Source organism: Conger conger, chromosome 10 (genome assembly GCF_963514075.1).
Source record: "Conger conger chromosome 10, fConCon1.1, whole genome shotgun sequence".
NCBI classification, from domain to species: Eukaryota; Metazoa; Chordata; class Actinopteri; order Anguilliformes; family Congridae; genus Conger; species Conger conger.
This window is the reverse complement of record NC_083769.1, coordinates 32,940,841-32,952,619: the sequence shown is the minus strand read 5'-3', so window position 1 is coordinate 32,952,619 and position 11,779 is coordinate 32,940,841. Positions and strand designations below refer to the sequence as shown.

The window sequence follows — 11,779 nt, the reverse complement described above, 5'->3', positions numbered from 1 at the left end:
GACAATTTAGCTCAAAATACAACCAGCACTTTTCACAAAGAACACAGAGGAAACGCACAGTTATTTTTAACTGTATTTTACTCATTCAGCTTATCCAGTGTGACTTATGCAAGACAATCATTACCTATACACATTCATTATTTACATACAATCTAACTTGAAGCAATTCAGGTTAGGTTAGGCATTGCCCAGTCCTGGAAATCAAGCCCAGTTCCCTGTCCATTATGCTATACTGCTCCCTTGTGTATTGAATATTAAGTAGGAAATAATATCATTCGGTGCACCTATTAGAAATGATGTGTAATTTGCATCCAAAGCCACAAATACATCCCACTTGCTGTTGACAAGTACTGCAGCGGCTGATACTCTTGTGCAATGTTTAAAACACGTTTTAAAACACTAATTCCATGATTTGCACAAGGATTGTGTCAGCAGGGCAAGGTAAAATGCATACTGTTGGAGGGCGAATGTGGGACCATACTTTGAAAAAATCTCATCTACCAGAATGTCTACTCAGCCACCAGAAACAAAAACCAATTTCAAAATACATGTGTGTGTGTGTGTTCTGAAATTTGATGCCTCAGGGTTTCTTTATGTATTATTTTCATACAACTTTCAATTATGCATATGCCTGCATACTTTCTTGAAGCTGCTTTACAGGAGAAAAGAAGTGGAACAACCATAGTGTGCTTAGCTTGGCCTTGGAATAAAATTGAGCAAATAGGAGGATGCAGGGGGGTCTGAACTGAGGTTGCAGCAAACCAACAGCCATATAAACCATACTTTGCATGTGACACCTGAACCATTATGGGTCAACCATCATCCAATCTTTCTTCGATTTATGGATAATGCATGTTGGTAAGCCTGGTGAAATGGTTGCTCCACACCTAAAAAAAAGAAAAAGAAAAGTAGTCCGGGTGAGTCATGCACAATGATATGCACAGCGCCGCCATGTGAACGAATTCATCCGTTCAACGCTGTGGAAGTTGTGAGGCACTGTATACATCCGACCATCCGCCAGGGGAAGGCGCCAGATGTAGGCTTTCAACGCATGCGTTCGTCATTCCATTTTGAATTGGTCACCAAGGCATACAAAGCTCGAAGCAATGATGCCCCCTATTGGCTGCTAGTTGGTACTTAACATTTTACCCTGTCGTTCATGTACTTGGAAAACCAGACACTAATGTTGCTTTATAGCCTCGTGAAATATAAATCCAGTGTGAGCATAAGTGTTTTAACGGCAGGTAAATTTTAGGTACCCCCGCCTTCTTGTCAGCGAGTATTCTTCAACTCAACTTCTCTGTCGGCACAATGAGGTCTATTATGCTAATTGGATACATATGTCACTTCCGGTCTTTTTCGTACGCCATTTTGGACGGGGCAGGTTCTGGACTGGAGGATCTAAGCTGTGGAAGAAGAGGGAAAGATAGCTAGATTGATTATGAATAATACTTGTGCGAAAAATATTTGATATATGGCTCTTTGTAGCGTTTACAATAACGTTACACTGGGTTATCACCTTTACTGACTGTATAATTTTGTAAGGATTATAAATGTAAATGAGTTACAGTGGTACATTACTTCATCACCGGCAGCCAAACGGAGAGAGAAGGACAGCTCCGGGTCGGATAGTAAACGGAGTCGAGCTCCCTCTTTCGGTGTGGTGTGTCCGCCTGGTGATCAGACGGCGAAGTGGCTCGTCCGGCTGCCCAGTGTGAGGAAGAGGAGGCAGAGAGAGCGCAGCGACCACCCTTTGTCTCCATTGCGGGTTTTGGCGTAGACGAATAGCCTTGAACTGGGTACCGAATTTCAGACAGGTAACGTTAAAGTGGACCGACACCGCTATCAAGCCTGGGCTAATGTTACACTGCTAGCAAGGTATCGTTAGCCAGCTAACGTAACGTCCCTTTTCCTCTTTGTAAGGTCGCTGAAAATGGAGAGGGCTGCTCTGTTAGCTAGCTGCATATTTATCTAACATTAGCTTGCTAGCACACATTCTTAATCTGTTTCCTCACGAGTTGTTAGAATGCTGTGAGTAAGCACCAGGTAGGCTGATTCTCTGGCTAGCTAGTTGGCTAGCTGATTTATCGAAATGGAACCAACAGTAAACCAAGGCTGATGTTCGTTTTCTTTTGACAAAGGATTTCTGCTAGCTTGCTAACGTTAGCTAGCCGGACGTTTTTTTTCTCGGGCTAGGAAGCTTCCTTGGTAGCTAGCTACCTCACTACATAGCGCGATTTGGTGGATGGCAACATTACTTGTGATTTTGATAAATTTACAAGTAGTTACCGGATCTACATATTCGGAATAGTGATCAGTCATTTTTCAGTTAACGTTTGCTAGTCGCAAGGAATTGGAGTCGGAACGTTGCAGGAGAGAGTAGAGCCGGGTCGGCACCAGCGATTACAATAACAATTGATGGAATGTTTTTTTCCCTCGATCCATCTATCCCAATCATCTTCCTCCTGCTGGGTGCTAACATTCGCTATCTAACGTCAGTGTTTTTGCAAGCAATATTTCAGTGGTGTATATCAGTCAATCAGTTTGCAACATGCTGACAGTTTAGATGAATGTGACTCCTGTTGTTTGTAAACTAGGTGTCGCGATGTATCTATAGCTAGCTACTCACTGGACACAGTAACGTTAACGTTAGCTGGTTAAGGTTAGTTATTCCAACCGCGTGCCACATATAAACTTATGTGTATTGTTCATCAATTTTCCAAGCCGTTACCTTGCAATGCTCACAAGAAAGCGTAATGTGTGTAGCTAGCTATGAGCTGTCGATTCTTGCGTCTCGACATATTTGCAGGTATGCTAGCAATGTATGTAGCTTGCTGGATGGTTGATGGAGCCGAAAAAGAGTCCGGTCTTCCCTATGGAATCGACTCTCCACACCCGTGTAACCAAATGACGTTAACTGTTATTTCGTGTGGCAATTAATGCGAGTAAAGCATGATAATATGCTTTAACAATGTATGTCTAACTAGTCTAGGTAATGCAATTCACCCAACAGTACCAGTGGTATGAATGACACCTGACATATTTTTTATTGCGCCCCGTAATAACTTTTTATTGTTCACTGTCGATGTAATATTTACCTCTCTTTTGTTAGATGTTTGTGTGGGGTAATAATGTGTTTTTTAACGTGCCGACAAGCTTTGCCAAATCATATAGTCTATCAGGCGGTGTCATTTTGAATACTCAAAAAGTTTGTCAGACATCGTTGATATTTTGAGGTTAGATGAAAGTAGAGAAGATTCAAATATTAGTCAGTTTCGTACGAATCCAGTCTACATCTGGATAGTGTATGTACGTGCTGTGCCAGCTACCCTAAGCAGGGCAGGCTAGACCCTGCCCCCACCCAAAAAAAAAAAAAAAAAAAAAAAAAACCCACTGCAGACATGTCGTAGATGTTGGGCACCGCTGCTGACTCAATAGGAGGCGCCATTCTGTGATCACGGGGAGAGGCTGCAAAGGCAGAGCTGGGAAGCTTACATAACAGGGAGGCAGAGGCGCTCTGTAGCGCCATCTACAAGCGATGGGAGAAAGCAAGCAAGTCGCACAGCCTGTCAGCCAATCAGCCAGCATTTTCCTTCAATACTGTACTACTGTACTGTAACTCCATGGCTGCTGATACTGAGTGAGACAATCCCAGTCTGGCACTACCAGTCATTGGAGGCCAGAGTGAATAGGGAACCATTGCTGTTCTCACCCCATTTTTAGGTAAAGCTGTAGCTTGTTAGCTGCATTTGGGCCCTTGATGGAGCGGAATAGCCTTTTGTTTGAGACTGTAGATTACCATTGCATGTTGGAATATTGAGGATCAGTGGGAACAGGTTAGATGTTCTGATTTGAGCAGGATCACCTGTAAAGGCACACTTGACTCCAAATTCTGCTCTTTGTTACTTTCACAATGGGACATGTTTATGTACAGAGTCCATCAGCATCAAGTGTCATTTCTAACAGAATCTTACTGCGCAATAAACAAAAATATTTTTGTTTGACTGTCAGTGCAAATGTTTGAATCCATCATTGTTAGACATGGATGTGTTTCAATAAGACTGCTGTTGCATTCAAATCCAGAACTGATGGTGATCACAATCTATTCTGCCTAGACACCTGTTTCTACAGTGTTTGTATGTTTAGTTGGATAATTATATTCACAATAAGCTGACATTAATCTCATTTTAAAATCACAGAGCAAAAGTAGGTAACATATTTTGATTAATATCTTGAACACTTTTTTTGGAAGATCATGGTTGTAATCAGTAGGTCATTCCATGTCACTTTTTTTTTTTGTGACTTTCACTGGATTTGCTTAGGGTTTTTCAGGTACACAGTTTAAAATTACTTTTATTTGTATTTATTTAAGATTTCTCCTTTGACCTGTAAACCAGCAAAAGTCAGTCTAAAATGGCACTTAATCAAGGCACTTAACCTGAAAGCCTTAACTGAATATCCAGCTGTACAAATGGACAAGGACAGCTAAGCTACATCTTCACTCTGGATATGATTATCTGCTAAATGTCCCCATTTCTGGTCAAGTTGACTTCGAATACATGTTACCATTTTTGTTGTTGTTTTTGGACTTCAGGTGAAAAGCATGTTTCAGCTTCCGGTGAACAACCTTGGCAGTTTACGTAAAGCCAGGAAAAATGTGAAGAAAGTTCTGGGGGACATTGGCTTGGAGTATTGCAAAGACCACATCCAGGTAAGTGCGCAGCTGTGATGTGCTATGCCCTCATTGTTACTAGAACTGGAAAACATGCTGTCCCTGCTTGTGAGCATGTGTTCGATGGAAGTGAGCAGATGGAAATTGGGTGCTGGATTTGGGGGGGGTGTATTTGCTTGGAAAAAAGGGGTACGGTAAATGTAGCCGTCACTCGCACAACATATAAGACCCACAGTATAGTACATATTATGCGTTTTTACATTGAATATTGGCTACTTGAAGATATCTGCACTGTAAACTCATTTTTGTCAGATGGCTGTATTTTGTTTTGAAATTTGTAGAGTTCTTTACTCTGAATGGAAGATTGTACATTTCAGGTTTAACTGTGTGTTACTTGAAAAAACTATTAAAAAAACTCAGAAAATGTACGATGCTGCAATAAAAACATAATAATAAAACAATGTATACAGCAGTATTGGTAAATTATTGCAAGATTCTCCCAAGAAGCTTCTTTTTTATATCAAGTAGATACAATTTATATGTGAGTCAAAGTATTTTAACACTCTCTTCCCTATATATTTATGATTTAAGTAGTTATTTGTTTTTATACTTTTTCTCTCTCTCCATCTCCCCCTCTTATAGGATTTTAAAGATTTTGTCCCCAATGACTTCTATGTGAAGAACACTACATGGGATGATGTGTGTCTTTGGGATCCATCATTAACTAAACTCCAGGTGAGTTGCACATTCTCCACCACCCCTGTGCAGGACATTTATCCCCTCATCACATAATTGTTCACATATTGTGGTTTAAGTTGTAAAACACTCTTGACCCTTGAAAGCTGTATTATGTGGACAAAACTGCCATACACTGGTTATCTGCTCAATACCTCTCAATGTACTCTATGTGCTAGCCACTGCTTTAATATTAATTGTCTGCACAGATATGTACACTTACTCCTTTTTCTTAGTTTTGCGAACAGCTTAGTGTCCATAAAATCGAGGAACACACATTATCACTTGATCTCTATGTTGTTCACCAAGTTCTTAAATCTATTCTATATTCTGATCAGGATGATACATTCTGTTAATTCCTTGTTTATTTCATGCTGCAACTTACCCTTGTTTCTCTGTCTCGGTTGGGTGGCCCAGGACTACAGGTCAAAGCCATTCTGCTGCTCTGGTTGTCCCTTCTCCTCCAAGTTCTTCTCAGCCTACAAGAGCCACTTCCGTAATGTGCACAGTGAAGACTTTGAGAGCCGAATACTACTCAATTGCCCCTACTGCACCTACAATGGGAACAAGAAGACCCTGGAGTCACACATCAAGCTGTTCCATATGCCCAACAATGTGGTTCGGCAAGGGATGGGCAGCGCGCAAGTGGGGTTGAAGGATGCAACACGACTGGACATCAACCAAAAGCCCAGGCCAACAGACAGCGTGGAGCAGGCAGTGTACTACTGCAAGAAGTGCACCTACCGGGACCCGCTATACAATGTGGTGCGCAAGCACATCTACAGGGAACACTTCCAACATGTGGCCGCGCCTTACATGGCCAAGCCTGGTGAAAAGTCGATCAATGGTGCTGCTGCCGGGAACCCCAGCTCCGCCCGCGAAGACGCCCTCCACTGTAAGCGCTGCCTCTTTGTTCCTCGCTCATACGAGGCACTGGTACAGCACGTCATTGAGGACCATGAACGCATTGGCTACCAGGTCACTGCCATGATCGGCCACACTAATGTGGTGGTGCCCAGGTCCAAACCTATCATGCTACTCTCGCCAAAGACCCAGGACAAGGGAATTCTGGGAGTGACACAGAAGGGTGCCCTGGTAACCTCTGGGGTCCGTCCTCTTTCCACTCAGCAGCTGAGTCGGCTTGTCATCCCCAAAACTGGCCTGAATTCAACAGGGCTGCTGTCCGGGGTTCATCTGAAGCAGGGGCCATATGCGCTAAAGAGTGGTGGCACAACACAGACCTTCTCTAGCGGAGGCCAGCAAGTGCGCATCACATTGCCTGGCAATGCACAGGTTTCCGTCCCACAGCAGTCGCACACTGTCAAGCAGCACCTGCCAGGTGGGAATGTTCGCAGCCCAGGGGCTGTTGGGCTGGTGGAAGGACGGAGCTTGCAGTCAGGGACCTCTTCCTCATCTTCTTCCTCTGCGCTCAAGCCCGGTTCACTGCCCTCACGAGTACAGGCTGCTGCTGCCACTGTGGCCTCGGTTGCAGCTAAGAAAGGGGGTACTTCCATTCTTGGCACCTCCTACACACAGAAGTGGAAGATCTGCACCATCTGCAATGAGCTCTTCCCCGAGAATGTGTACAGTGCCCACTTTGAGAAAGAGCACAAAGCTGAAAAAGTACCAGCTGTAGCAAATTACATTATGAAGATCCACAACTTTACCAGCAAGTGTCTGTACTGCAACCGTTACCTGCCCAGCGACACTCTCCTCAACCACATGCTGATCCACGGTCTGTCCTGCCCCCATTGCCGTGCCACCTTCAACGATGTGGAAAAGATGGTAGCCCACATGCGTGTGGTCCACCCAGTTGAGGTCGTGGGTCCACGCACAGACTCTCCCCTCACTTTTGACCTTACCCTCCAGCAGGGAAACCCCAAGAACATCCAGTTGATCGTCACCACCTACAATATGCGGGATGCTCCTGAGGAGTCTGTTGCCTTCCATGCCCAGATAAACTCAACGGCTGCCCAGAGCAAAAAGGCACCCCCCAAAATGCCAGACAGCCTTGATGTACCCGTGAAGAGTGCGCCTCAGGCTGCCGTGCCATACAAGAAGGATGTGGGCAAGACTCTCTGCCCACTGTGCTTCTCCATCCTGAAGGGGCCCATCTCCGACGCACTGGCACATCACCTGAGAGAGAGGCACCAGGTTATCCAGACGGTGCACCCTGTGGAGAAAAAGCTGACTTACAAGTGCATCCACTGCCTTGGCGTCTATACCAGCAACATGACGGCCTCCACCATCACACTGCACCTTGTGCATTGCCGTGGTGTGGGCAAGACACAGAATGGCCAGGACAAGCCCAGTGCCCCCCCAAGGGCGTCCCACCCAACAGGAGTGGCATCCCTCAAGCGTGACCTTGAGCACTCAGACCCAGCTTTCCTGAAGCGGCGGAAGGTGGACCAAGAGCACAGCACTGCAGCTTTTGTGGAGAAGCCTGAAGAGCCAGTGGTCTTGGCGCTGGACCCCAAGGGTCATGAGGATGAGTCCTATGAAGCACGCAAGGCCTTCCTGACAGAGTACTTCAACAGGCAACCTTATGCATCACGCCGTGAGGTGGAGAAACTGGCTGCCAGCCTTTGGCTTTGGAAGTCAGACATCTCCAGCCACTTCTCCAACCGCCGCAGGAAGTGTGTTCGTGACTGTGAGACTAAAAAGCCAATGGTGCTGTTTGGCTTCAGTATGCGGGAGGTCAACCAGCTCAAGCACGAATTGAACTTTGACCCCGAGTGGTTTTTCGAGGGCAAAGAGGAGGAGGAAAGCCGGACATCCAAAACGTACATGGGACGTTCTGCAGACTCTATCAACCGCCGCCTTGAGGAGAGCGCTGCAGCTGCTGCAGCCTTACTCAAGCAGGGGAAACAAGGAGTGAATCCCAACTGTAGCCAAGGGCCACAGTGGCCTAGCAGTGCCATGGCTGGGTCCACACTTGATGTAGGCAGAAGCGACCAAAACAAGACAATCGAATGCACCTTAAAACAAAGACCTGAACAGCAATCAGAACCCATTGCCCTGGACTCAGAGAGTGGGTCAGAGGATGAGGATGAGGATGAGGAGGAGGAGGAGGAGGCAGAGACAGAGAAAGGAGAAAAACAGTCTAAAGAAAGAGACACCCCTGCTGAAGAGTTGATGGAGATAGGAGAAGAAAGCAGTGAGGAAGCAGCAGATAGAATGGAAGCTGATACCACAGAGGAAGATAAAGTGAAGCAGAGTTCTGTGTATAATGACCGGCTCAACCAAGCAAAGACTCAACCAGACACTCCCCAGGTCAGCTCCCCATGTGGCTCAGACTCAGACGATGGGCCCTGGACAAAGGAGGTGTCTTATGGTGAGAATGGATATGGGCCAGAAAAGCAGCAAGAGAGGCAGGGGAAGGAGGAGACAGTATCACAACTAGGAAAGAGTCATTCTCCAGTATGGCAGGGCAGCAGCCAGGGCAAGGGAGAGGGCAGGCAAGAAGCCCTAATGCTGGATCAAGCAGCTGGAGGCAAGGAGCCAGGGACCAGCATGCTGTCTGGAGGTGTGGGGTTGAGCAGCCAGCAGGCATGAGGAAGAGACACACAGACAGATGCATAAGTACACGTACATACACACAGACCATGCGCAAGCCCCACTACACCGGAACTTAAGACTTGAAATGGTCAAGGGTGGTAAAAGGGGAGGGGATAGGGAAGGGACTTCTTTCTTGGAGTTCACACTTAAGCCATCCAACAGCATAGCAAGTCCATGTAAAAGGCAAACTTGGCTGCTTTATGTTAATGTTCCACAGTGGCAGGAATGAAACTGCTTGTTTTCTGGACAGGGAAACAAAATGTTGAGGATGCACCAACCAAATGGTACAAAAAAAGTTTAAGTTTTGCCTTCAGTTTACTTTCTTTAGGTATTCCGATATTTACTTACTGAAATGTTTATTTTGCCACATGAATTGGGGCAAAAATTACGTGTTACAAATTATTAATAGTTAAAAAAGAAAAAAGAAAAAAAGTTTAAATCCCTAATTTTTTCATATAGTCGTACAGAATAAAGGTAGTTAGTGTATATTTGTACAGTCTTTTAGAACTGTTTGAAGAGACTCATCACATTGCTTTAGTGCATCCATGATAAATTTGCTACTTTTTGTGCACAAGCTAGACTCATAAGTGAAAAGAATTTGTCCACTTTCCCCTATGGATAAAAAGTGCTTTAGTGGCTGGAATATTTCTTTTTTCCTTTTTCTTTCTTTCTTTCTTTCTTTTTTTTTTCTTTTTTTTCCTTTTTTTTTTACAAAACCATAGTATTTTACAAAACAATGTATCTATATATGAAATGCAAATTTAAAGAAACATAATCCCTTGCTTATTTTGTTTGTTTTTTGCAGTAAATGATAACTTTGGTTCTGTGATAAGAACTATATTCGTACCAACACCCCTCAGTCTGTCACATTGAAAGAAATGAAAGAGCAGTTTTACCAATTTCATTATTCCATAAGTATGTACTTTGTAGTCTAGACTGTGTTTAAAGCAGCCTCGACAGAGCTGCACCACTTTTGAATAGTTTTACTTTTTAGAGAATTGACACCTGCTACCACGGTGTTGTGAACATTTCTCATTATTAATATATGACTCACTGTATGTATGTTAATTTGTGATATTTTCATTTGTTTGTATTTTTTCGTTTAAGCATTTCTGAACAATAAAGTGCTGTATTGTGCTTCTCATGGTGTTTCCCTTTGGCTTGGTTTTAACTACATCCACAGTAGTAAAATATCTGTTAGAGAGCTGACAGAGCATCTGTTGACTCAATATTTCAGTTCATGTACATCTGCAACAGCCCATTTATATTCACAGAAACGGTAAGCCCCATCAAAAAGCCTTGTTAGAGAGTAGAAGCATACCATTATTACTTTCTTCCTTTAAGAATTCCATACCTGTACCCTGGACTGATGAAGCCGTATGGTGATGTAATAGAGACAAATTATGACTGTGACTGCTTTTTGGTAAGGACATAAGTGTCCTATCTATCTGATGTGTAAAGGCAGGTGTATAGGATCACCCTTATACCTTCGAGAGGACTACATACAGACACAAATCTTAATGCACATTTTATTACTTTCTGCTGCGGGGAAGACTGCATGTCGTGCCCCATGTTGACGTCATTGAGTATGACTTGGCAATCTAGAGTCTATAGATATGCGTGATGCAAATAATTGTCAAAACAGTTTCCTGTATTTGTGTTGGAACAGCAAGGTCAATTGCTTTGTTTTTGCTATACACTGAAGACAGTTGAGTTTGAGGTCAAAAGATGTACATGAGATCGGAATTTCAGCTTTTATTTCCTGGTATTTTTATCTAGATTCTTTAAACAACTTTGAACATATCACCTTTTGTAACAGACCACCCAATTCTTAGTTCAGCAAAAGTATTGGAACATGTGACTGACAGGTGTTTCCTGTTGCCCAGATGTGTCCCGTTAGATTGATTGGTTAAACAAGTTCTGAATGTCTACACTTGGTTTTAGCCTTGGGTTTTACCTGTGAAGACTGCATTTGTGTTAGAAAAGATAAACCAACATGAAGACCAGAAAGCTGTCTTTGGGAGAATAGCAAGCCAATTTGAAACTTAGAAAAGCGGGAAATTGATCAGAGCCATTGCACAAGCATTGGGGCTAGCTTGTTCAACAACTTGGAATGTCCTGGAAAAGAAAGAAACCGCTGGTGTACTGAGAAACAGACATTGAACAGGTTGACCAAGGAAAACGACAGCAGCAATGACAGAAACATTGTGAGAGCTGTGAAGAAAAACCCCAAAACATTAGTCGGTGACATCACAAACAATCTCCACAGTGCTGGGGTGAAGGTAACTCAATCAACCGTTTGAAGAAGACTTAGAGAGCAGCAATATAGAGGCTATACCACAAGATGCAAACCATTCATCAGTAGTAAGAATCGCAGGGCGAGATTACAATTTGCAAAGAAGTACAGAGAAGTACAGCCATAAAAGTTATTATTTTTTTATGGACTGATGAGACTTTGTGGAGAAAGAAGGGATTTGCTCATGATCCAAAACATACAAGCTCATCCGTGAAACACGGCAGAGGAAGTGTCATGGCTTGGGCTTGCATGGATGCTTCTGGATTGGGTTCACTAATCTTTATTGATGATGTAACTCGTGATGGTAGCAGCAGGTTGAATTCAGAAGTGTACAACTATTTGGGAGGAACTTTATCATGCAACAGGACAATGATCCCCAAACACACTGCCAACTCAACAAAAGACTTCATTAGGAAGAAAAAGTGGAAGGTTTTAGACTGGCCAAGGCAATCACCAGACCTTAACCCAGCATGCATTTCACCTCCGGAAGTGGAGAAGAAAAAAACAACTGAAAGACT

General features: G+C 43.7%; 1 protein-coding gene across 1 annotated transcript; it reads left to right on the top strand.

The window, feature by feature from the left end:
• The first annotated feature begins 1,371 nt into the window (after positions 1–1,371).
• On the top strand, positions 1,372–10,109 carry adnpb (activity-dependent neuroprotector homeobox b). The gene is made up of 4 exons (XM_061258296.1): positions 1,372–1,817; positions 4,595–4,711; positions 5,315–5,407; positions 5,825–10,109. Exons 2-4 carry the CDS (start codon positions 4,604–4,606, stop codon positions 8,960–8,962), a joined length of 3,339 nt encoding a protein of 1,112 aa, XP_061114280.1. The 5' UTR covers positions 1,372–1,817; positions 4,595–4,603; the 3' UTR covers positions 8,963–10,109.
• Positions 10,110–11,779: the final 1,670 nt, after the last annotated feature.